At 37.2% G+C, this 27,921-nt stretch overlaps 1 protein-coding gene across 1 annotated transcript in view; it reads right to left on the bottom strand.

Annotated features, from left to right (window-relative positions):
- LOC113110195 (zinc finger SWIM domain-containing protein 6) overlaps positions 1–16,084 on the bottom strand; it is a 71,184-nt gene extending 55,100 nt beyond the window's left edge. Inside the window, exon 1 of the mRNA XM_026274248.1 lies at positions 15,554–16,084. Within this exon, the coding sequence (XP_026130033.1) occupies positions 15,554–15,980 (427 nt within the window). The 5' untranslated portion in view covers positions 15,981–16,084. The remainder of the gene's footprint in view (positions 1–15,553) is intronic.
- Positions 16,085–27,921: the final 11,837 nt, after the last annotated feature.

The raw sequence follows: 27,921 nt of genomic DNA, 5'->3' as shown, positions 1-27,921 counted from the left end.
GGTGGAATTCACAAAATGCCAATGCTATTAAACAAGCCCGAGAGCAGGCATGTTAATTAAAGCTATCTGTTAGCAATGTGCAGTTGGAGTAAAACCTGTCAACAGTCTGTCACTTTAAAGTCAACTGGCCTGCACCATTTGAGAGCCGCCAGTGCTGCTCCACCTGCACAAATGAACACTTGCTGCTGCTCAGAGACTGGGGGCAGGGCACAAACAGAGCAGCATGACCCTTGACATCTTAACTCCAACAGGTGTGCTGGCTGCATAAATAGGCAGAGAAAAAACCCCCAATCCAATTTGAACAAGAATCCGTCACCTTGGCGGTCAAGATAGTCATATTCAACAGTCTGTTTAGCGGCCTCCAGCTACTCAGCTGTATTTCCTGTTAACAGAATCTTTTCAAAGAAGTTTGTTTAAAGCTGACTGGAAAGAGTTATTAAGACAGAAAAAGATTCTCAATTGGCACCACATGCAGCATCGGCTCATGGACAAAGGAAGGAGGTTATAAACGACGTCCGATCCTTCTGGTTTGGTAGAAGAAGAAAGAGCAGCCCACCACATATGCTCCCACTTGGGCTGATCAAAAAGAGACAGTTGTCATTTGTTTGTAGAGGTTAATGGCCAAAACCTGAGCTCGGATCCAGCAGGGAGATGGCGCATTCCTGTCTGAGGGGAAAGTGGAAGGTGGACTCGTTCCATCTGGAAATGCCCTCTCGCATAGCGGGAACGAGACCAGCATGCAGCTGGAGCCATTGGGTAGAGTGGCATGGCGACAGGCTGTCACGCCAAGCCCTCATTGTGCCCGCTGGAACACTGCTAAGGAGATGGGTATTGTGGCGCTGCTCATTTTAGCCACATGGCTCATTTTTAAAGCTAACGAGCACACATGTCCTTGGTCTGCGACATCAACGGACATGAAATTCGAGACAAAGCCAGACCTAAAACTGCAGCACAAAGAAGGAATTCTGCTGCCAAGTTCCGCCCCTCCACACCTCCTCCCTCAGATCGAGAGAGAGAGAGAGAGAGAGAGAGAGTGAGCGCAAGTGAGCCAACCAGCCATGTGTGTGTCAGACCTAATTCCCAGTGTGTGATCAGAGCTGGAGGCACATGCGGCCACTTCCCAGAAGGACGCCGCAGAAAACCGACAGCAAACAAAGACATGCTGCGCCCAGATCGTATCAGTATTGGTGATCTGCAGAGGTGTGTTAACACAATCTGTGTTTTAGTGCAAGCACACTGTCAGAACATATAAATTGGGTCCAGTGTGTGACTCAAAGCACAACACAAACAAATCCATTATTCTCTGTGTGCGTTGTGGAGACAGCTGAAACCTTTTGAGAACCCCAGGGTTTTGTCAGCGGCCCGCTTACGTTTTCGGTCCGCAGCTGCGGTTCTGACTGGTGACCGCCATATATTCGGTAATGAAGTGTTTCACTGTGAACAGCTGTCAGGCTGATATTAGAATTACAAGTTTGCCATCAAGTAGAAAACATTCACATCTTGGAATACAAGTTTCTAATTAGCATTTAATCAAAAATTTTGCCACTCATTAATACGTCTTGTTATCAAAGCCACTGTTAAATTGCAATTACATTTATGAATGTTTGGTGAAATTTCTCAAAATCCAGTCATATTTATAGAAATCTATACAATTGAGTGTTTTCCACAACTTTCGCCATGCAAATTCACCACATTGACCAAAAGACAGCTGCTTGTTTTGAAAGTGACTTCTGTGTGAACGGTACGTCCCAACACTGTTAACAAAGTTTTGCAAACAAATTTTTAGCACAATTTTGCTAATGTAACTGGGGTGTTTGTAATTAAATATTTAGCAAGAGAATACATCAATCACCCATTTATATCTTTCTTGTGTTCACATACTTCCTACTTAAACAGGAAGTAGCATATTAGATATGCTAAACTGCAAAAAAAGTAGCTATATAGTATTCTTCTTATTTTCCAGCTATAGCAACTAAACATTATTGAAATTATTAAATTAAAATGATCTAGTTTTCTATTTAAAAAAAACAACATCTTAAAATCCTTAAAACAAGATACATTTACTTCATAAGACTTTAAAACATTTTTATAGATTAAACAAGTGTAAATTCTGACAGTGTCGCAGGACAAAATACACTAAAATTTCATGAAAACAAGTCTTAATATCTCACGCAGTGTCGCTTCAAATAAATGTATATTGTTTTTAGAAATTTTTTTTTTAAAAAAGAATGGTTAAAAGAGTATTTTTTACAAAGTATTTCAATGTGGGTGAATGTTCATATTCTCGACTTAACAAAAAGTCCAAGATAAAATTTTAGTCTGTTTTCCTGAAAAACAAAGACTGAATCTGCTCGCAAAGTTTTAACCCTGGTTAAACAGATTAAGCTCAAAGCTAACAGGTATAAACAAAAGAAACAAAACCAGTTTTGCCATCAGCAACACAACTGCCCCATAGATCCTCTTTAGCAATAGAAAATGAGACATTTCTGAGTCTGGGAATGTGTGAGCTTCGACGAGACATGAATGCAGCAAACAAGGACCCAACGCTTGAGGAAAAAAAAAAAACATCCCTTTGCCTTTCATAAACGCTTGCAAAAAAATCTCTAAAAGTTAATTATGTGAGCATTTCAGCTGTTTCTTCTCCACAGATGCAGGGCACTGTGACACAATGCCCAACTTTAACCTTGTCAGAGACAAACATGCCAAAACCTTAGTAATGCAAACGCCACCCACGCCTGCTGGCAGCCAAGAGTGTGTGTGTGTGTGTGTGTGTGTGTGTGTGTGTGTGTGTGTGTGTGTGTGTGTGTAAGAACAATCAGTGCCGGCACAGCTGTGCTCTGCTCAAGAACTTTTTAAAAGCGTGTCAAAGTCACAGCAGACTTACAGCAAAGGGCTGCCATGCCAATGTGGCCGCCCGTCGCAAAACCGCAGACCAATTTTCCTTAACGTTAAACATATTACTTGTGTTTCTGAGAGAAAACGCTTACTGGGGAGTTCTTAAAGACTTCTGGCCTGGTGTTAAATGATTCCTTATCCAGAAAAACTCGTTTAGAGGATATGAGCCACTCCAAACCACGTTTGAACAGTTACTGACTCACTAGCTAGTTTTATGGGGGTACTGTGAACTCTGACGAGGCACAAAAGCAGGCTTGTACCGGAGTCAAACACAAAGAATGACTTGTTCGCTTATCTTGCGGCACGTCTCGAACAATTCATTCACTTAACGTCAACTTAATGTGCCGATGGCTTCACCTTTCATCCCAAACACAAAGACCAATCGTTCAGGTTAGGCAAGAGGCTACAAACTAAACAAAGGCTCACGGTGTCTTTTACAAGCAACTTAGCAAAATTCCATCATGTAGGAGTAAGTCAGATTACATGCTGGTGAACTGACGTTAAAAATAAATGCATTTCCAAACGCACCCAAGCTTTTGTTTTCTTTCTCCGGGAGTAATTTACAGACTGCTAACCCTTTTGGTTTGGCACGGGTGATTTGTCATGCCGCACACCATTTCTGAATCCTATTCCGCTTTGTAGCTTTTCTCGCCGATCACGGATGGAATTACAATCATTATTACAGTTCACAACTATCCTCTTTCCCCCCGTTTTCAAGACATTTTAAATACCCACGCTAAAATAATGGATGCCGCCCAATTCTCACAGCTCTAAATATGTCATTTATGGCATATCTTGCCGTCGGAAGGCGCTCCGCGGAGAAAGTCGGGGCCATTCATTCGTCTTATGCACCCATAAATCTCGGACAGTTTTGGGCTTTGCCAGCAAATTGACACACTCCTACCTCCCTCACTCCAGTAAATAAAAATGATAAAGGCCTGTCAATAGTTTGCATACTCTGGCTCAAATCGAGCCACCGCAGTGCTGCAGCCTCATTTCAAATCCTGATGGGAAAAAGTGCCACCACACACACACACACACACACACCAAAACAATAAAAACATCATCATCTGCCATAGAGAATCATCATTGCATCACATCTCGGACCCGATTTCATCTGATATGTTGATAGTGTACCCTTAAAAACAGCCTTAAAGCAGATACTGAACCCTAATCACTAAAAAGTTAACATTAATCATGGCTCACAACTCATTTTAGTTCAGCAATTCAACAAGTTAGTAAGTAAAACAAAACATTTAGTGACAAAAAATAGATTTTAGTGATTTTCATGCACCTCTCATCAGTAAAGACGCTCCTGTAATTAGAAATATATTTCCAGCACGTGCGTTCAGATCAGGGTTGCCAGGTTTTCATAATTCCTGCCCAGTTGCTTCTTAAAACTAGTCCAAAACTATCCCAATCGCGTTTCCAGGAGGTTCCCTGATAAAAATTGCTTCCCCGGGGTTAAAATAAAAATTTTTGGAAGGGTTGCCCTGGTAAAATTAGCATTTTAGGGGCTAAATATCACGTTATTGGTATTGGGGTTGCTTCAAACCACGAACATGAAAAACAACCGCAGACTTGGCAACACTGGTTCAGGTGGAGCGGCAGTTACTACACAGAGCCGTAGTCTACCGACAACTAACACAAAATCGCTTTCAAAATCGACAAAGAAACGCCTGCGATTTTAACATCGATTTTGTGTAGATTGTCAGTGAGTTACAGCTCGGTGTAGTAAATGCCAACCAGTGTTGCCAAGTCTGTGATTGTTTTTCATGTCCGCGGGTCAAAGTGACCCCAATACAAGTAACGTGATTTTTAGCAATTTTTTTTTATCGGGGAACCTTCTGGAAGCACGATTTGGCTAGTTTTGAGAAGCAACTGGACAGGAATTATTGTGAAAACCTGGCAACCTTGATCTGAACGCATGTGCTGGAGATATACTTCTAATCACAGGAGCATCTTTTCTGATGAGATCCGCATGAAAATCGTATTCGATTTTCTGCACAGCCCTATTCTAAAACAAAACTGGCAAGAGGGGAGGGAATAGAAAACATTAGTGATTGTTGACACAGCTAATAAGGAAAGTAAGGATAGATTACAATAACAAGGGCATTTTTCTGAATAACTGATGATTCATTCATAAAACCAGAAACGTGCATTAAGGAAGTAAACCAGCCCAAATGTGATTCACGTTCAATCCGCTGTGACTCCCAACACACACTTCTGCCAAGCGCTCACGCCAAATAGCCTACGTTCATCTCGTGCGGCACGCCACCAGACCTGCGCTTCGTCATACATTTCAACCTGTTTGACTTCAGGATCTTCTGGTTCTCATTTCTCCACGGGGCGGCTGAAGGGTGAGACCGAGATGGGCGAGGCATTGGATCAACAACAACGATTCACACAGGGCACGAAGGGCCTGTGCGAGCATGTGCGGCCCCTGAAGGAGCCTGCGTTTGATTTGTTTACCTACAGACGAGTCGTTTGAACGGGAAGGTTAAACTCTCTGCGTCCTGTTCTTCATAGCTCATTAGAGGCGGTGAGCAGACGGAAGGCAGGGGCGGAGGTGTGTGTGTGTGTGTAAGTCTATCCGACACATGGGTCCCAGAAGGGGGAGCTGCAGCAGGAAATGGTGGATAAGTGGTGACCCGGGTTTGCTTTTGAAACTGATCGTCAGGAGCACAGCTGCTAGCTCTGCTCCGTGGTCAGGTTAACCACGCTTAGACAAAGAGAAGAAAAACAAGAGAAAAGGGAAATAACAGCCCCTCGGACACAGCCCACTGTATCCCCATCAAACGTACCGCGCCGGGATCCTCCTCTACAGCGGAGCTCTTTAAAGAGAGAGTTCACCTACAAATTAAAATCACGTGATTATCTACTCCCCCTCAGACACGTGTTCTTTTCTTTCCTTTGAGAAAGGAGATATTTAGCAGAATGTTAAAGCTGCTCTTTTCCATAAAAAATGAGTACTGCCAGGCACCAAAAAGCATGCAAGAAAATCCAGAAAAAATAGTTTTAGTTCAAATAATTCAATCATATTCAATGATGACGAGGATTGACACATTCGAGTTGCGCGAGTTGAAAATAGAAATCTTTATTCACATTATAAATGTTTTACTGTCACTTTGATCAATTTAATGCATCCTTGCTGAATAAAATACATTTCTTTAAAAATTTTATCTTACTGACCCCAAACATTTAAAAAGCAGCGTAAATGATATTTTCATCCAATTGAGTAGAATATAATTATGATTAAAAAAAAATGTATTCTGCTCAAACATCAGGTATAAATACAAACATGTGCAACAGATGAAGCAGAACTGGGTCTGTTCTTCAGGGGAAAAAAAATCATCATGTATCATGTATCAGATAGTCATACAAGCTACTTTTATGTGCGTTTTGTCATCTTTGGAGCTTATGGCTGAGTAAATGATGACAAAACGTGATAACATTACATGATGGAGCAGAGCGACTGTTTTCGCAATGTCTCTCAAAGCCTGTAGCACTTTACCAATCTCTGAGCGACCTAAAACACGTAAAATGGTGGCTTTATCTTTCTAAAAGCAGCACAAGCACTTGAAACGCTCTTCAAAGACACACAAAGACATTAGCGGTGAACGGTGCACCAATCAAGCAGCGAGCGCCAATCTAAAGCTCCTTATAAGCAATACTTAGCTATTAATGTGAGCTTAAAAGTCTCATTCATCACTGTGCTGTTTCCAGGTCCCAGCTGCGGCCTAGATAATGAAGACCGATCGAGTCCTCATCGAAAAAGAAGAGGGTTCGGGACAAACAACCCGCTAGCTGTCCCTCGTATTAGTCAACATATGGAGCGCGAGAGGTCGCGAGATCCGACGGGCCGTTCCCCTGCGCGACTCAACCGGTTTGTGCGTCAACGCGCTTCGGGGTTTCCGTCCGAATCCAGGTCCGCTGCCAGTAGCCTGGATTAGGTACAGGACCAGCAATCTGGCTTTTGAGGCAATTCCCTGCATTCAGGAATACTGGGCCCCGACGTTTGAGCCTTTTTATAGGGCCCGGTGCCGTATGGACCTGCGGTGAGCCCTGATGTCTGCTGCAAACGCAGGCCAGGAGCACAGGGCCGGGCGTAGAGGCGTGTAATGGAAAACAAACAGAGCAGAGAGAGTCCTCGGTGTCCCTGCCCCCACAAACTGGACTCCTCACCCCCCTCTTCCTCACCCTCGGTGAAGGTTAATGGTGCTGGAGGAATACAGATCAGCGCAAGATGGATGAAGAGGTGCTGGAAAACTCTCCCGCAGGTCTGGAGTCTAGAGATTAACTAAATATTAACTAACAAAAAAACCCATACAGCTGCGGCCCTAAAAGCAATTAAAGACGCTCGTTCCTCCATCAAACGCCTCCCTATGAAACAAACCAGAGAATGAGCTAATAATATTTAGACTTCCCATGCTCCTTGCCCAAGTGCATGTTGAAGGTTAGTACAGAAAGCCTCTTAAAGGGGAAGTGCGTTTCTGTGCATGCTACTCTTACTGTTTCTGCAGGATATGACTTATGTTCATCAAGGCTGCATTTATTTGATCGAAAATACAGCAAAAGCAGTAATACTCTGAAATAGTATTAGAATAAAAATTTTTTTTTTTTAAAGTTTTCCATTTGCCATTTTATTTTAAATTGCAATTATTTTTGTTATGAAAAACTGAATTCACTCCAGTCTTCAGTGTCACATGATCCTTCCAAAATCATTTGAATATGCTGATTTGATATTTAAGAAACATTTCCTATCATCTAAGATGAAAACAGTTTTTGCTATTTTTATATATTTATGGAAACTGTGATAAGCTACCACTGAAAAACCTGGGTAAGTAAGAATAAATCATTTATTAACACTTATTCAGCAAAGATGCATTAAGGTTATGAAAAATGGGATTGAAGACATTTATAATTTAACTAATTTTTAAAAAGAATCCTGAAAACAAATGCACAAAAATATAAAAAAGCAGCAAAAACTGAGCATAAGAGAATTCTTTCAAAAACAAAAACAAATTTATTTACAGATGAGGTGTATAATAAAAAAAACTTGATTATTCCGAGAAGATATTTTTACACAAACATGAAATAAATACTAAATATTCTCATGTTAAGAATCTGACGTCACATGCTGAATTACAATATGGTTAATGTAAGTTTATGCAACAGCTAACATGAAATGAATAGTAATGCATTATGAACAATCATGAATAAACAATGTAAAAAGATCACAAATATTAATACAATAATTGAAAATGAAAACTATTAATTTTTAGATCATGACACCCAATTCATCTAATTCGTTCCATATGTTAATAGGTAAATAAATAAAAATGTGTTCATTGTCAGTTCATGATATCTAATGCATTAACATACTGAACCTTATTGTGTTGCCAAGTGCCAACTAAACACATGTGCCAAGTGAGGTCATGTGACAAGTGTGTCATACTACTGTCAGAAATGTTTTTATTGCATAATGCATCTGCAGCTTACAGCAAGCACTAGGTTTTCCGTTCTGCACAAAGTCAAAAATAGAAATGTGCCATGTTCAAGACAAAAAAAAAATGATGTTAATGATATGAATCATAACAAATTTTCATCCTGTTTACTATAAATCTCAATTTCTAGACTTAGCCAAAAAAATCTGAAAGTTCACAATACCTTTTCTCAGATCACTAGCTTAGTTAAAGATTCAAAGCTTCTCAAAAGCAACTAAAGCATAACCTTTTGAAATCGCTGAGCGCGGCCTCGGGTTCATGTGCTTGAACTCTCTACTTCAGCTCAATACAGCTCCAGAATCACGGTCACTTGAAGAAAAATTGATCCTGTACAAACAGCATTGAATTCCATTTGCATTTAAAGCAATGCTGATAAACACCCAATGAATGCAAAGAAACACACGTCAACAGCTTCTCTCAATACACTCAACGAATCACTTATGCCATGCATTTGAATGATTAGCCATTATCTTTAGCTGAACGTATTGATTCAGACAATGAAGGGAAACAATGAGGGTGAGGTGTCTTCATTCAGGCCTGAGCACAATCCAAAAATAAAAAAAATCCCATGCTGTCTACAAACGCCTGTAGCTTCATAGAGACTGGAGAATTTCAGAAGGAGCAGAGCATACACTAATCCCTCAGATTACTAATAACTGAATCAGATTCAAAAGGTATTCACTGGGCAGGCAAACTTAATACGACAACACCATATGCACAGATGGAACATATGCATTTGAAACTGTAGAGCGTGACACTAAGTTAATGTTTATTGTTTTCCATTTACAATTTTCATATTGTTTCAAGATGTATAAAATAACATTAATGTATAGCAAACAAACAAGTAAAAATGCAAACCAACATAAACATTAAAAATTAAAAACTATTAAAATTCTTCATTGTTGGTTCATGATACCAAATGCATTAACATATGTTAACATATAGAACTACATAAAATATTTTTCATTGCTGATGCATGCATCATATGCATATTCCAATATATTACAATAACATTTATTAATAAAGAATTTTCTCATTAACAATTTTTTTTATATTTCTTTATATTTAAAACTATATAAATTCCCTTGTTAACCAAAAATTAATTAACAATGCTGTTTGAATTAATATTAAGATACTACACACATGAATGCAAAATTTAACATTAAAAATTAAAACAATTACATTATTTTAAATTTTGAATTTCATTTAAAATTATTTATTTATAGTTCTTTATTGTTGCCTGTATATGCGTTTTAAACAGAACAACAAAGGCAAAACCAAAGACATGCAGCAGTCTGTTTGTTCAGCCCATACACCGTATGGATGAATGCATGCTAAACTTTACACTATGACACTAAAAAAATATTCATTTCAAAATTAAAACTTGATTTCAAACAGCATTAAAAATACAGAGAAAAAAATTCTAACATTTACAAATGTTGAAATGCAAACCTTCTAATTTCGGAAACCTATTTCAAAACGAACAGTTGGAACCATGTTTGGCTGTGTGAGATCTCAGATAGCCATGTTATTGATGTAAAGAGGGCCCAGGCAGGGCACTGTGACCAAACTCCACCCGTCCAGGGCACTGGATGCTGCTCAAGTATGTAGATGTTGGGAAGTGGAGCACATTCCAGTCAGTCATGGTCTAAGAAGCATACGCAAGTGGCTACTGAGTAACATCTTACTTCACGATATAAAATAAGACCGGGAGGAACAGGAAGGGTGGATATTAAATGATGATATAAGGGCAGCCTGTCGTTGTTCTGTGATGCTGTGGAGAGGTCAAACTCCTTGATCCTCTCCAGATACTTGACCATGATGCCGCTCTCAAACTGAAGTGCGTGCAGATATTATCATTCCGAGAAACTACAATCCTCCAGAACAAGGTCAAATGCTACAGAAAATAACAGCCAACTGCTTACTGGATGCACCTCATTCATCTCACAGAGGAGTTTGGGACGCACACGTTTCAGTGTTTTACTATGGTCGCAAAACCCTCTTTACCAGGGGAAAATAATTACAATCTCAAGCAGCCGTAAGAGATCAAAGATTCAAAAATTCAATAAATGGTTGAATCTGCACATATTAATCATCAAAATGAACACATAGTAAGTCACAGGTCTACATTTATTTCAGAACTTCATAACAATCTGAATGCGGATTTCACACCAAAAATTAGAGTCTGTTTCACCTTATAAAACAAAAATAAGAATGAAAGACATGTTGTCCCGAGTTCAAGTCCCGGCTCGTGGACCTTTCCCCGATCCCAGACCCCTCTCTCTAACCCACTTCACTTCCTGTCGACCTACTGTCCTATCTAAATATGAATTGACTTTTTAAATAAAACAAATCACTATAGATTCATAAAACATTTCTGATTCTTATTATGACATCATAGAAATCAAATCAGAAGCTCGCTGATATTGACCATGAATGTTTTCATTGTGCATTTTAATTTGAACATTTTGACACCCATTTTAAATTAAATAAAGCAACTTAAATTCTTAAAATTTAGAAATAGGATTTTTTTTTTTTTACAAATCATAGAAATCCAATCAGCAGCTCACTGACAAGTAAATAAAATTGTATAAAAATGCTACAAATTTATTAATTTCTTTATTTACTCATTTCAACATTTAATTTATTCATTTCTGATTCTCGTGATAACAAATCATGGAAGTTCATCGAACACTGAAAATTGATCCTTATACTCAAATCACAAGGTCATTGATATAGATTTTTTTATTATTATAATTTTAACATTTTGAAATCAAATAAAGCACTGCAAACTCGTACAACACCTCAAATCAGAAGCTCACTGATATTGTTAACACTGTTTTTCAAGCTTGTCAGAAAAATTTCACCAGTTTACGAGGCTAAATTATATCTCCCATCATTCTCTATGACAGCACAAGAACACTAAAACACAAAGCATTGATTACATGCCTAATGCATATTTTTTTGTACTATAAAAGCTTCCTATCTTCATTGGGAAGTGAAAAGTAGATGCCAAGCAAGTCCACTTTGTTCTGACCAACATCACTTAAATGCATATCACATCATTGTGCATTACAACTCACAAGAACAAACTACTCCGGAGAATGGATGAGCACAGGAGCTTGTTCAGTAACAATCCTCCATCTTTGCTTCGTCGAACACAAAGAACCAAGTCTGTCATGCATGTAAACGTCTGAGTTCAACCTAGCATCCAAAATATGAAGATTAGCTTTCATCTGACAACTACAGGTTTCTAGTTTTGCTGAGTGCTTTGGGTCACAGCAGTAGTTTGGAATGGCTAAACTTCACAATGAAGTCAAAATGCAGTTCGTTATGATGTGATATTTCACAACGTAGCTCTCCAAATCTCCAGAACAGACTGAATTCCACAAGAATGAATCGCTGGGTTTTTATATGACTGGTAATAAAGCTCTGGTAGACTTCTAACTGAAGCATGTGACGTGTGAAGAATCTACAGTCTAATATTATAGCAGACCCCGCAGCAGAGAGCAGAGCTTACGCCCTCCACCACCAACTACATCAAAGAGCATTGTGGGTGGAGCGCTAACTTTCAATACATGGTGCAAATCTGTAGGCTTACTGTCAATCTGACTTCTCAAAGCTGCTGCGGAAAATGTAGCATTTATGGCTAGACCATCTGATCTGATTTAATGCTGAGCTAAAATAATATCTTAAAAACCTCACAGAACATAAAACAATATACAGCAGCATTTGTGGCAAATGATCTGCATCTGTAAAGAAATATTGGATTACTTGTTAAGAAATCCTATTTTTAAAACATATGATGTGAAACAGAACTTTTTATTCATAGCATAGCCTACTTTTCAAATTGTTGTATGCATTTTAAATAGTTAAGCATCTTAGAAATAAACTGATATAGCATTTTAAATCCAATTCTGAGTAAACACGGACTTGATTTTCACAGTCTTATTAAGTAAAGGAAAATCACAACTGTCATTACATCAGTGGAATATCAAGCCGACCACATTGTATTTTGACTATTGTATGCATACAATAAATGTGTATATTCACAAGTTAGCTATATCCTGAAGGAATGGTAGTATTATAGCATGCTAAGCCCATTAGCCATCAATCAATTTACATTTCAACACTCAATTTCTTCTAAACTTAAAAAATAATAATAATAATAATAATGTTGTAAATAGTATGTTTTCCAATAAAAAAATGTTTAATTCTATTTCTTTGTAATTATTTGTGACATTTACTAGCAGTTTCTGAGTAAAAATGAGAAAAATAAAAGGGGAAAATCTTGGTCTCTTTCTCCAAAACAACTCAAATGTGTGTTTGAAAGGTAGAAAAAGCATCAGCAGTTTTACAGACACGTCACGCATCTTATAAAGCACCATAAAGCAATTACACAGGCACACTGACCTCGAATCTACCAAACCAGAGGCTCTGATGCAGTTATACACTCAGCAACGCTCTCTTCCACATGGCACTTCTGACAGGCCCCAAAAGCAACAGCCTCATGCAAGATTTAAGTTGTACATCTTAAATTTTGCACTTCTGTGTATGAATGGCAGAAATGTTAACCCGGGCATAAGGCTTTTCTTTCCACTGGCTCAGTGAGCTGGAACACACATTACAGCATGTGCAGCACTCTATTCTTCATTCTTTACACACACACACACACCCTTTTTGGGTTAATAAGGCTGATGGAAATGTGCATCTCCTCTGACGCGAGATCAATAAACAAATCAGTTTATTCTGTCCCGTTATATCATTACGCCGCTATGACACAGTCTTCTTCATCTGATCAATACACCTCTGGGACTCACATATGGTTCTGCCATTAACATCTACAATGCTAGAATTTCAAAAAACCTCCAGTATTTCCGAGAACACGCCGCAAAACGTCCTGACTTGGCTATAATAATGGAAAATGACATCACTGGGTCGCTTTGAGATTTAACTGTCAAGTTATTACACCAACTGAAAGTACTGACATATACCATACTAATCATAACAAATGGAAACGCAACACAAGGCTGGAAAGAAGGGGCTTGAACTTGAACCTGATGACCTTTTGGGCTCAGGGTGATCAATATGACGCAAGTCGCAGCAACAGACACATAAGCACTGGTAATAAATACATAACTTCTACTAGGTTTTCAACTGCAAACCAGAGCTTCATCGCCTGTGTTTCCACAGCAGTAGTCCCGCAGTGTGCTTCAGCCAAATTGTTCATGAAAACACACACACACTTTCCACCCAGATCAGTGCTGCATGTACCATCTACACATCCTGTAACACGATAAACATTCCCTGCATGCGCTAAAAGAGGAGGGCTGCTCGGATGCCCTTGGTATGTAAATATAGAGTATTGTGGCCAACGGCCAGCCGAGGGACGCCACGGCCACATTTATGAGAAATATATAGCTTTATTTCATCCCCTCCCCCTGTATATGACAGAAAGGAAAACAAATTCCTGTCCTGATTTCAGTCTCAGCTCGTTCGTCACGGTGAGCTCTACCTATCGGGGCTAATTCGGGTCTGCTGGAAGCAACCCCCCCGGCCCTGCCTGCGCCGCAAGATTGCATCTTTTATTTATCGCCGCTTGGCTTTATTTTTGCAGAGCATTCCATACTGGGATGCAATCAGCCAAGAAACCCTCCCCGTGCGTGCAGGCTTGTCATTTCCCATCGCTGGAGCTCGGAATGAGGAGCACACAAAGGGGAAAAAGCAGAATCAAAAGCAGAGAGCTCCACGTAGCCTGTTGGAAAAAGGGCAAGAGCCCTTGATCTTCCAAGACAGCCAGTCCGCTCGAGAGGCTCCGGGCAGGGAAGACACACATGGGCCAATGTGTGCGTTTTCCTGAAAGCACAAACCTATTTTGGCTGAAGGGTGAGGGCACAGAGCCCAGCTGAGGCACCTCTTCTCTTGCGGGCTACAGACATAGAGGAGGAGGGGAATGGTCACACAGAAAATTACGTCTGCTGATTGCATTACAATTCGAATTAAGCAAAGGCACTAATGTGATTAAAATCTTGAATTGTTTCCAAAGGGCGGAGAGCCTCTGAATCAATTGCGGGGACTTTAAAAACAAAGGTGGATAAAGTTGTGAAACGACAAAGCGAGTGAATCACTACATGCCAGAGCTGAATATCGCGTTCGCAGCTACTTTGACAATTTTGAGTCGCACGCTGACGTCACGAGGGTCAGCCGGAACGTATGCATATCATTAGGGGACATTTAAAAAGAAATCGAGGCGCTGCGTCTTTAAATCGCCATTCCTCCCACCCCTTTCCCAAATCTTTTCCATTTAACAAGCAGTGAAAGAAAATAAAAAGCCGCTTTTGTTTCCCTTCCTTTTGAAGGGTGACGGAAAGCTGAAAAGACACAAACGAACATGAAAATGGGAACAAAGTGCCAATTTCAATAGGGATGCCTGACGGCTATTTGATATGCGCACCCACTAAATACAAAACCAACAGTGTTTTCGCTGCTAAAAACAAGAGTTAGGGTCTTGTTTGCAATAACAACAAATAGCTATTCGCGTCCATTCTAGCTATTTTAGTTGACATGACAGCTCTACATCCAGCAGTTGGTCGACTTACTACGCCAATAACCCCCCTCACGCTTACACTTCAGAAAAAATAAACACACCAGACAAGCCTCGGAAGAGGTGACATTTCAATCGCTTTACGAAAAAACACACGATTAATATGTCGCCACACCGACTAAAGTCGAACTACAAAACAAGTCCTAGGTGAAATAATAACGAAAAAGTCACGAAAATGTGCTTTAAACGCTGAATGGATCGAGCTACAGACGTCGAGTTCCACTTCCGCGCTGCTTATCTCGCGCAGATACAAAAGCGCTACAATCTATTCTGAACGTTTCCCATTACGCTCGGAATGTATCGATAAACCGGAGAGCTCGGTGTCTAAAAGTGCGAAACGAAACGACATCACCAGCACCCTGTCGAGAGATTTAAACCCGTTGTATTCCTCCCTTTGTTCGACAAATTTCAATAGTGCCTTTCATTCGACTCGTGTTCCTCATTTAAACGACATTCGAGCGTTTTCTCTCGACTGTGTCTGCGCGATGGTGACTGGATTCTCAAGGTTTATATGTTTTCCAAGCCGCGGGTTTACATCCACACTCACCGACTTGCAATACGTTGTCCACACAGCCGCTCTCCAGCAATGCGATGCCGCGTCGGAACGGTAACCGCGTCTCGTCTATGTTCTCCCCGCTAGACGCGTTCTCCTCTCCGCCAGTGTTGAACGAGGAATACATGCAGATCTCCCGTTCGCTCCTCGGGAAAGACCAGTACACGATCCGCCGCTGTACGGGCTCCGGGATGCGCTCGAAACGCTCCTCGACCCGTTGGAACGGCCACTTTTCCGCTACTTTCCGCGCTGCAATGTCCAGGAGCGACTCGGGGCTCTGGGTTTTGCTGGATCCCCCTTGGCCAGAACCAGAACCGCCGCATACTGTTCCACCGGCTCGCTGCCCCTGTCTACACGTCGTACTATAACCGGGTCGGCAGCAGAGCCGTTTAGCTGGGGGCTGCTGAACGCGCTCCGCCATGATCGCACTGCTTTAACGGCAAGGGCGGAAGTCGCCGTACTATTTAAACGGGATAAGGAAAGGAAAAGGCTGCGACGCGCATCGATTGTTCGCCGTGTAAGGACAGTCTGGACTTATTTGGTCAAAAGGGCGGGGCTTCGGAGCCTTTGTGTAGACAAAATAAGCAAGGGGCGTGGCCTGCGCGTCTGCAGCCGTGCTAAAAAAGGCATGGGAGGCGGAATCTTTGCTAGTGATTATAAGTGTCAGTTCACAACAGGAAGAGGCATGAGCGCTTGGAAACGCCTTCCACACCAATAAAAGAAAAACAGAAATCGTAGGTAGAGGGCTTTCAAAAAGCAAGCATTTCATTAGGAGGATGAGGGAGTTTTGAACCTGCGTCCCAAAAAAGCTGTCAAAGTATACAAACCTACATAACCTATGAACACCTTGACAGACCCAATTATACGTGTACAAATAGAGCATGGTTAAAGCATGGTTCAACTATATGCATTATAAAGATAACATGTTAATTATAAGTAGCTTTTGTTTGTAAAAAAAAAAAAAAAAAAAAAAGATTCATTTCATACACACAATATTTTTTGAAAAATAAAATGTATATTTATATAGACTCATATATATATATATATATATATATATATATATATATACATACATACATACATACATACACACATACACACATACACACACACACATATATATATATATATATATATATATATATATATATATATATATATATATATATATATATATATATATATATATATATGATTTGATACTTAAAAAATCTAAAATGCATATTTGGTTTTATAATTTCAAATATTTAATTTATAATTTTTCTAATAGATTTTGTTGTACATGAAAAACAAAGAAAAATAAATGTAATTGTATTTATTTTTTGTATTGAAAACATGGTTTTATTTAATCTTTTTAAATAAATAAATAACAATTTGTATTATATACATAGATTATCGATTTATTAATGTTTTTCTGCAACCAAACATATAATTTGATGATTATTCTCTAAAAAGTTTTCATAAAAACCCCAGAAATAAAAGAAATGTGTGCTGGTAAGTCACAACACACAAAACTACTAGACTTTTTGCAATAAATTCTGTAGATTTTTGTTTGGTTTTATTGATGCCATACACATATTCTAAACAATGATCCTAAATTTTCAACCAAAGCCATTTACTCTCTGTGCCCTTTACCAGATCGAAATGAAAAGAAGTGATATTGTTCATCCCTTTTATAAATATTTCTCCCCTTGCTCAAATGTATAGCCTGAAAATCCAATACATGTAATTTCATTTCATTTATCTTTTATGCTGCTTTGGTTTAAAGGCTTCTGCTAAGCGCTAAACAGATAAATGAGATCTATTCATCTTAAATGTGCAGTGTAAAGGGAAAAGGTTTGCTCCCAATTTAAGTGGATCAAACGTTTGCTGAGAGAGTTATCCTTCACACAACCTGAAGGTGAATCCATGCAAACTTTAAGCCATACATTTAGGAGTCAATTCAGAGTCATTTTGTGCAGATCTGTCATATCTCAGCTGTTTTAACTCTTATCTTTGCTATAGTCAGATGTTTCATATTAACTCCTGTCTCTTCTCATTTTCGTTCCAGGTGATTCCTTGTAGTACATCTGATCAAGAGACAGATCTGAAGACCACAGTCGGTGTCTGTGATAAAACTACAAAAGGAGAAGTTACCACCTAACGAGAGAGAGTGCTAATTTAATTTCATGCAAGAGTCTCACCGGTGATATTAAAAAGTGTGGCCTCAGGGTAAGTTTAATTGATTGAGAAATGTGATGTAACTAATTGCAACTCATTGCAGGGACGCTGTAATCTCCAGCCGATCAATGCAGTGGATTTCAGATTAGTGTCCGCACAATTTGAGCTTCCCTCATCTGTCATTTCAGAGCTTTTAATGGACACATGCAGCGTTGCACAGCGTTTAGTAGGCAGTGTTTTTGATGGAAGCATGTGGTTCAGTTTAATATTTCTACAAATGAAGCACTTATCTAAAGCTTTTTTATTACTTAGTTTGCATGAAAATGTGCACACTTCAGACTGTTTGTTTAAACGTATCAAAGGTTTCTTTACATGATACTGTCAAAAATCTACATTGAAGTATTCTTAAAATCTCAGTTTTACTGACAATAATTCTTACTTAAAACGACATGCAAATTATTGTTAATTAAATGTTTATGGATATTGTTATACATTTTTGAATTCGCTTTTATTTTTACATTTTCAGCTTTAAATGTAATTTTGTAGGCTTAAATGTTTAGGGGTTAAGTTATGTGCTTTTTTATTTAACTTTTTATTACTTTTTAATATAAAATTTCTGGTTTGGTTTATTTTTATTTGAGTTTTAGTTGAGTTATTTTATTTAGTTTTTCATCTAAACGTTTTTCATCTAATATTTATATTTTATTTATATAATTTTTATATGCTATTTCAGCATTTTAATTTAGATGAGAGTTTAATTATTAAAAAAATAATGATTTATACATTTAAATACATTATTGTAATATTTTGATTAATTATTTTGATTATATTATAATATTAAATAAGAAATCTAATCTTGATTTATGGTATTTCAAATAAGATTTTATATTTTAATATATCAATAGTAATTCATACATTTAAATACCACAATTTTATTATTATTTTAAATTTACTATAATATTGCAATATTACAATAAATAAATGTCTTGATTAATGTATTTTTAGTGTTTTAATTATTTATTTATAATAATTTATACATTTAAATACTCACATTATTTTATTATTGATTATTTTATTACCTTAGAATATTACAAAAGAAATAGTTTAGAGTGTACATCTTGTGTTTCAATTAAAAATATTAATACAATTTTATACATTTAAATACTTAAATTATATTATTATTTAAATTTACTGTACTATTTCTCTAACATTATATTATTATGTAGAAAATAAATATATTTTAGCATTTAGTAATTATTAATATGTTGTACATTTTAATAATTATAATCTTATTTTATTACATTATAGTATTATATTTTTGATTTTTAAGTATTTTAATATTTTAATGTAGTTTAGAGTTCAGTTGTTTTAATATATTAATAATTTATACATATTACTTTTTAATTATTTTATTACATTATATTTTATACATAAGATTTTTTTTTATTTAGTTTAGACTTCAAATATTTAAATATTTTGACAACAATTTATACATTTTTACAAAATATTTTATTCTAATTTATTTCAATGAATGTTTATATATATATATATATATATATATATATATATATATAGAGTTAGTTAGCTGGCAAAAAGATCCATGGTTCAATCACAATCGTTTTATCATGTCTGCATATTCCTTAACATACAAAATAGAATTAGTTTGTCCATGTAATCCCTGTCATCAGTGAGCTGCCCTAGCCATGTGACATTCAGGTGATGATGTACTCTTGAAAAGTTTGGGCTGCTCCGTCACAGAGGACAAACTTTATTCATGCATATGGAATTCTATCCTGGATAACTGTCCTCCTAATTAGGATAATTGATCAAAGGATCCGGACAGGCTTGGCCAAAACAAATCTGTTTGATCTGACAACATTTTGGCATCATGTAAATGACAGCTGGCAAATCAGAGAGTCGGGGGATTTGGACCGACCCGAGTCGCCTGTACTCTGATCTTTCCCGTGTTTTTAATTATACAGACACAAACATAGATTTATCATAGCAAGGCTATTTTGCTGGTATTAAACTCAATCACTTTTGTTTCCCTTTAAAGTGTGTCGATGGATTTAGGATGGCATCGCCTCTTCTGCTTTATGTCAATTTCAGCATGAAAAGCGAAATGTCACATGTGCAATCATTACTATTTCAGGGATAAACAGAACTGAGAACTTCTGAGGACATTTGTTAATTTGGCAAACACTATCGAAAGAGAAGTGTGAATGATTAAAAGAATAGTTCATGTAACTAATTAGTTTATTATTTTCTCATAAAGCCTGCTTTTTTCTGTGAATATTTGTGATTGTTTATGTTTCTCTACATTTTTTTTGTATGACTCATGTACTGTATTCTTCTGAAGTCATATGATAACATGTCATGTTTAGTAACAAGACTCACAGACTCATCTGATTTCATGTTGTAATGATTAAAATGTCATGCAAAACAAAGTTTAAAAGTGATCAGAAAAATATAGACTAGTTAGTAGATGCATTTGTGTCACAATTTTTACATTTATAATTTTATTACATGATAATTTTACATAAAAATGTCTTATAATAATAATATAATCATATTAATATATTATTACTTAAATTATTTTCTTTTTATTTTATTATTGATTATTTTTATTACATTATAGTATAAAACACATTATTTTTATTTATATATTTTTCATATTTTAATGTAGATTTGTAAAATTACTTAAATATATTAATACTTACAATATTAATATTTTATTACATAAAAATGTCTTGATTTAGGTATTTTTTATATTTGAATTTAGTGTTTATTTAAACACTTAATTTTCATTTTTATCATTTATTTTCATTACATTAAATCTCTTAATTTAGGTGTTTTTAGCTTTTTAATTTAGAGTTTAAATATTTCCATATATTGATAATTATGCAAATTGTAAATAATTTTTATTTGTATGTCATTATTGTTTTACATTTTTTTACGTAGGAAATACACTTGAGATTAAATAATTTTTTTAGCATTTTGAGTTAAAAACTTAATATATTAAACTAATATATTAACAATTATAAATATAAATATTATTTTTATTACATTATATTACACAAGAAATGCATTTAAGTTTATTAGGTTTTTTTACCATTTTAAATTTAGATAGCATTTGGTTATTCTAATATTTTAATAACAAAAACATTGAAATACTTTTAAGAGAGCCTCTTTGAAAAGCATATAGATTAAAGCAGGACATACACTGTATGTAAGTCTGGGCTTCAGTCTTTGGTACTGTTGCTCACACAGCTCTCAAAAAAGAAAAGACGTTGAGAAAAACAAGACAATTTCCTGCAATGCAATGCAAGCTGAAGCTTCTGAGAATTGTGGGTAGTCAGTAAGGTTTTGCATTGTTCCCAAATGCCTATGTGAATCTCATTAGCATCCGGGAACCCCCTCCTGGTGCCGAGCAATCGGACCAGCGCTGTCATATCGCTGTGTGCTCACATCATGCTGGGGAGAAAATGTATGGGCCTCATTTTGAATATCTTTATTATTGTTTCATCTTGCCCTGCAGACAGAAATATGGAGCAGCTATAATGACAGAAGCTCTTCTCCCCACATGTGTGCCACTGTGAGGGGCACGAGAGGACACTCGTTTATGCTCTCTTAGTCACACACTTGCACACTTCATACATTCATCTTTGCTTTCACAATAACAGGAGATCATTTTTTTCACTAAATAACTTAAAAATGCTAATAATATTTCCTATTTGCATTTTTATCAGCTTTTAAAAGCATACTGCATCATTTTTTTTTTGTTCACTTAAAAATAAAGATTCTTTGTGGGCATCTATTCTTCCATAAAGAACCTTTAACATCCTTTGGACCTTTCCACATTCCACAAAAGGTTCTTTATGGTAGAAGAAGGTTTTTTAGATTTCTAAAATAGTTATTTTAATGGAAAAGTTCACCCAAAAATGAAAATCGGCTGAAAATAACTCACCCTCAGGTCATCCAAGATGTAGATGAGTTTGTTTCTTCATCAGAACAGATTTGGAGAAATGTAACATTACATCCCTTGTTCACCATTGGTTCCTTTGCAATGAATGGGTGCCGTCAGAATGAGAGTCCAAACATCTGATAAAAACATCACAATAATCCACACAACTCCAGTCCATCAGTTAGTCTTGTGAACTGAAAAGCTGCAAGCTTTGTAAGAAACAAATCCATCACAAAGGACTTTTAACTTTAAACCGGCTCTCCTGAAAAAATACAGAAGAGTCTATACTCCTTAATAACGCACCTCCAGTGAAAACGTCTATCCACTGTCCTCTCATGTCAAAATCCATCCATATATTTGTTTTGGGAATTTTTTTTACCCTTGTAAATGGTGCTTGATTGGTACAGATTTCTCATCTGATTCAGACCAGACAACTTTTTCCACTGAGGAAATCATATTATAGAAAGAGGACTTGCATTTTGGCCTGCAGCAACGATTTAATGGTAAAATGTCCTTAATGATGGATTTGTTTATTACAAACATGCAACTTTTGGCTTCACAAGACATTATCTGATGGACTGGAGTGGTGTGGATTACTTGTGGATTATTGTGTTGTTTTTATCAGCTCTTTGGACTCTCATTCTGACGGCACCCATTCACTGCAGAGAATGGTGAGAAGGTGATGAAATGCTAAACTTCTCTGATTTTGTTCCCTTGAAGAAACAAACTCATCTACATCTTTGATGGCATAAGGGTGTGTAACTGCTAAGCAAATTTTCATTTTTGGGTGAACTATTCCTTTAAGAAAGGTTCTTAGGAAAACCTAAAATTGCTCTTCTAATGGCATTGCTGTGAAAACCCTCTTTTGGAACCTTTATTTCCAAAAGTGTAAGATGAATATCATCTGAACACTTGCACTGACTTTATGATAAAAGGAAACGTTTTCAATAACGAGTCTTTTTTTGTTGTCCTTTTGACCAGGGGCGAATCAACCGGGGTGGCATAGGCATAGGCAAATGCCACCCTAAAAGAAAGCCTTGCCACCCCTGCTGCCACCCCAGTTGGCAGCAATGAATTAAAGGTTATGGCCAATTTGAAAATTTACAAGCGCGAATCTTTCGTGATTCGTGATCCCGCTCCGAACTCCCGAACTGATTCAAATGATCCGCGAAGCCGCTACGAACTGACTCAAATGATCCACTATCCCACTCCGAACTCCCAAACTGACTCAAATGATTTGCGATCCCCAAACTGATTCAAATGATTCGCGATCCCGCTCCGAACTGACTCAAATGATCCGCTAGCCCGCTCCGAACTCCTAAACTGACTCAAATGATTCGCGATCCCTATAACTGACTCAAATGATTCGCGATCCTGCTACGAACTCCCGAACTGATTCAAGTGATTCGCGATCCCGCTACGAACTCCCTAACTGATTCAAATGATTCGCGATCCCCATAACTGACTCAAATGATTCGCGATCCCGCTCCGAACTCCCGAACTGATTCAAATGATTTGTGATCCCCAAACTGACTCAAATGATTCGCGATCCTGCTACGAACTCCCGAACTGATTCAAATGATTCGCGATCCCGCTACGAACTCCCGAACTGATTCAAATGATTCGCGATCCCCATAACTGACTCAAATGATTCGCGATCCCGCTACGAACTCCCGAACTGATTCAAATGGTTCGCGATCCCCAAACTGACTCAAATGATTCGCGAACACGCTCCGAACTCCCGAACTGATTCAAATGATTCGCGATCCCCAAACTGACTCAAATGATTTGCGAACCCGCTTTGAACTCCCGAACTGACTCAAATGATTCGCGATCCCGCTCCGAACTCCCGAACTGACTCAAATGATTCGCGAACCCGCTCTGAACTCTGACATATATTCAGATATAAATGTAATTTAAAAAATAAATTAATAATTTTCGATTTTTAAATATTGCTCCTGTCAAACATAGTTACCCACTTTTAAAAAGCGTGAGGATATGTAACAACTTCGTTTTGTGTCAGAACTTAAACACTTTCATTCATAAATTCACCCCGTTTGTGTTTGAAAAGCAACAGAGATTGAATCGCGGAAATCAAAAGTAGAGCATTTAATCAAATCTCGATATGGGCTAGTGTCTCTCAAAAATTCCTGCCCCCTTCTCGCCACCCCATCAATATTTTTCTTGATCCGCCCCTGCTTTTGACCCATCCACTTTCATTATACAGAAGAGCTACTATCTGCTTTTGTGCTCCATAGAAGAAAGAAACTCATACAGGTTTGGACATGAGTGCAAGTAAATGACAGAATTTTCATATCTGACTGAACTATTTCTTTCAAGTTTGATATTTTGGCTGTTTTTATTTAAATATCTAGTTTTCCTTCTTTTCACCATAATCAAATAAGTATGTAAAATATGTTATTATATAAAAATATTTCCTTTGTGCATGCACGCTCACAAAAGCAGGAATAATTTGGGCTGTTTTTACACAAGATTCCAGTGCAAACAGCATCGCACAATGTACGTTTTCCATTCACAGTGGCTGCTGCAGCTTTTTCCCTTTCTGTACTGAAAGCTATTTCTATCTAGCGCCATTGTCCTAATTGTTACACGGCAATGAATAGTTCTTTTTATCATGCTCCTTTCCATTCTTAAGCTGGCTTTTTACATGGTCTGCTCCATCCCTGCACATGTACCAAAAAAAATCTATTTAGCCCGAGTCATTTCTTTAGCTTGCTGGGGACAGCCACGGCAAGAGATAACTAACGACACTTCTGCCAACAACTAGGGATTCTTTTATGCCAGCCTCATTTGCATTCTGATTAGTATGCATGAAATTTCTCACTGAACTTTAATACCCTAACTGCTGCATAATACACTTTAATGAGCATAAAAGTGAGCTTGACAATTAAAACTCACATTAATCACTAAATGCTACACTAGTGGAAGGGCAGGGGGAGGGTGTCTTTGTGGGTGTTGGGGAAGGGCTGAGTGGGTTTTGACGGCCGGTCGACGTTGGGAAGGGGGTGGAGAAAGAGAGATGGAGTAGCACCAATGTAGTGAAGAAACTGTGATAGCTGCATCTCCACAGGCCGAGGAGGAACAGAGCCCACTTTATCTGAGGGATTTTCCCCATCCATTTGTACAAATTCTTCAATAAACACTTCTAAGCCATGAACCAGTAAACTACTCATCCCATGATGCACTGCAAATGATGCCATCAAAAACATCAGTACAATATGAAATTACTGACAAATCTTCATTGATTATAAGTATTTTTTTTTTTTTTTACAAAAAAATATAATAAAATGACTAAAGGAATGAACATTAAGAAATTTTTATTTGTTGTTTGTCTAGTTGTTATTAATTTTATTTCTATTCGTTTTTAGTTTTTTAGTTATTTTAGAACTTCAAACTAAATTACACAAAACTGAGAAATTATGCCTTGGCAAATACCTGAAATAGAATAAGTTTAAGGATTTTTTTCTGGTGTTATTTTATATATTATATTAATCAAAGCCTAACCTTTAGATTTAAATACAATTTAACAGTTTCAAGGTGCAAATAGTTTCAGTTTTAATTTATTTTTTATTTTTTCATTTCCATGGGACCAGTTCCTGTTTTGTTATTGGTTGATTCTCTCTTCAGGATTATGAGTAATAATTCACTGTTTTTATAGGAACTGATCCTTGTGGAAAGTGAACTTGTATATAAGGTAATATGTGTCAAATTTTCCCAAAGTAAATAATTAGTTTTAAATAAAGCTCAGATTCACTCTGAATTGCACCAAATGAATCATTCGCCCATACAGACAGATATATTTATGAGAATTTGCAAAATTCCCACCTCTCATTTGCTGTTGGTTATGTTGTTTGGTTTAAAACACTCTTTCTGAATTTAACAATTCACTTCAGCTGCCCTTTTGCATATACAGATTGTGTGCTGCCAAAATGCATGATGCATCCAGGCATGCTTTAGCACACGTGTGCACACATGCATACAGACATGTGCTCTCACACATCAGAAGAAATCCCAGCCCCCTTCCTGGAAATTAAGACTCAAACCACTGGGCAATATGGGCTCCTACATGAGCGCTCAGCTTGATACAGATGGGCTGCATCACACACTCTGGTTCAGTCGCTCGCCCGTCTGGTGAAACCCACACTCCCGCTGAGGCAAGAACAGATCCTATAAGCCTGAATATATATGGTACATACAGCTCAACATGATTTTTGTATGCATGCGCTGTTTATTTGGGTGTGTGTGCGTGTGTGTGTGTGCTGGTAGAGCAATGTTTAAAACATAACCTCCATGCACAATTTATGATGATGCACCTCGGCTCTGACAGCGCATGGCTTATTAGACCGCCGGACCCCGAGGCCCTACTCTTAGGATACTCAGTTATAATGGACAAATGTGCTCCACAGATTTATGTATGTAAATGCAAGATGGGGGAGTCGCCTCCCACCACAACAGCTCATGCAAATCTGCACCGAGGATGAAAAAAAGACAAAGGAGGGGCAAATATTCTTTGAAATGCCTGGACTATCCTGCGTGGGCTGCTTTAATTAAAACGGGAGCTTTGCTGTGAAATTATGGTGCGATGAACATCATACGTGGCCTATATTATTTTTTATTTTTTTTGAGTGTTGTGTTTGATTTGATTAGCGAGGGCAATGCAATTTGTAGTAATGCTATATCTGGCAAAACCTCCTCAAATCTCATTAATTGCATCATATCGGAACATACTGAACCATTACGCTTGATTTCAGAAGCTTATCGCCTCGCAACCGTGGAAATTGTATAATTATTGACCTGAATTAAGAGTGAAGTGGCATAGGCGGCAGTGTTTCACTATAGTGTGACTAATGACTAATACATTTTAAAATATGTTTATATTATTTTTACATTTTTGAAGTGAGTGATATTTGCACTGTAAGATTATCGCCACAACGTTAGGGTTTTGCTATATTGGGTTATTTGACAATTTACTGGAGTAATTCAGGGTGATTGCTAGCTGCTTACTGGTCCAAGACAAAGGAGACATTGTGAGATATTTTTTATGATAATTTTGCCCTTAACGTGTTGTTATTATTAACTAAAAATAAAATGATAAAATATTTTTTTTAGTAATTGAAATCAAACTGAAATAAAATGAAATTCCAAATTAAAAAGATAAACTTAAATGCTTAAAAAATTATCTGAATTATTGAAATTACTAAAACTAAATAAAGCTAAATATGCATGTAAAAAATAAACAAATTGACTAAAACATTTTTTAACTAAAATTGAAGTGCCAGTTAAAAAATATAAAAACAAACACTAACATTACTTCCTATAAAATCATTGTTATTAAGGTACAAATTAAATATAAATATAAATGTAAAATATATGAAAATAAGTAAATAAGTGTTAAAATTAATAAAAACAGCTAAATAAAAATGAAAAACAAAAACTAATAAAAATGACAAACATAACTAAATTACTAAAAATAATACTAAACGTATGAATAAATGTAAATAAAAAATAAACAAAAAAATTAAAACTGAAAATATAAAAATAAAAGTTAATTCAATATAAGTACTGTAATACTATATAATAAAATTTAATATAAACAAACAGCACTGCCTTAAATATGACGTTTATTGGATTTATTTCACCCCTTTTATTGTTTGCTAAACGAAAGTCATAATTATATTCAATTAGTAAAGTAAGAACACCATTTATCAGTTACACATCAAAGTTTGATACTTACAGTTTAGGGTTTGTTGGAATTACTAACCTAAAGTATAAGCAACAGCAATAGTCATGCATGACTTAATCGTTAATGAATAAAACTGTTGTTATGATACGGTACTTATAATGAAACAATTATGCGAGGTCATGTATTGTTTTGAACAAAATTCGGATGACAAAGCATTGAGAGCTGTATTACATCTAGCTTGTTTGCTAATGTATTATGCACCAGAAGAGGACCTCATTGAAAGCACAGAGCCGCTCCAGGCTCCGCCCCCTCCTGGCGGCGCCCTTCATGCTGGAAGTCACTGTCAGAGGGCGTTTGCATGATCAGTTCAGCTGTAATGCTGCATCACTCAGGGTGTGTCGACGACATGTGCTTCATTATTGTCTGTTTATTTATTCAAAAAGCTCTGGCGCTTAAAGAAGCCATTGTTTTCCGGCCGGCTGCATCAGTCTGGAGGTCCGGTGTTCTCCGGCTCTGTGGCTTCTCTTCCCTCGT

The sequence above is a fragment of the Carassius auratus genome, chromosome 10, assembly GCF_003368295.1.
Source record: "Carassius auratus strain Wakin chromosome 10, ASM336829v1, whole genome shotgun sequence".
NCBI classification, from domain to species: domain Eukaryota; kingdom Metazoa; phylum Chordata; class Actinopteri; order Cypriniformes; family Cyprinidae; genus Carassius; species Carassius auratus.
This window is presented reverse-complemented; position numbering and strand designations above follow the sequence as displayed.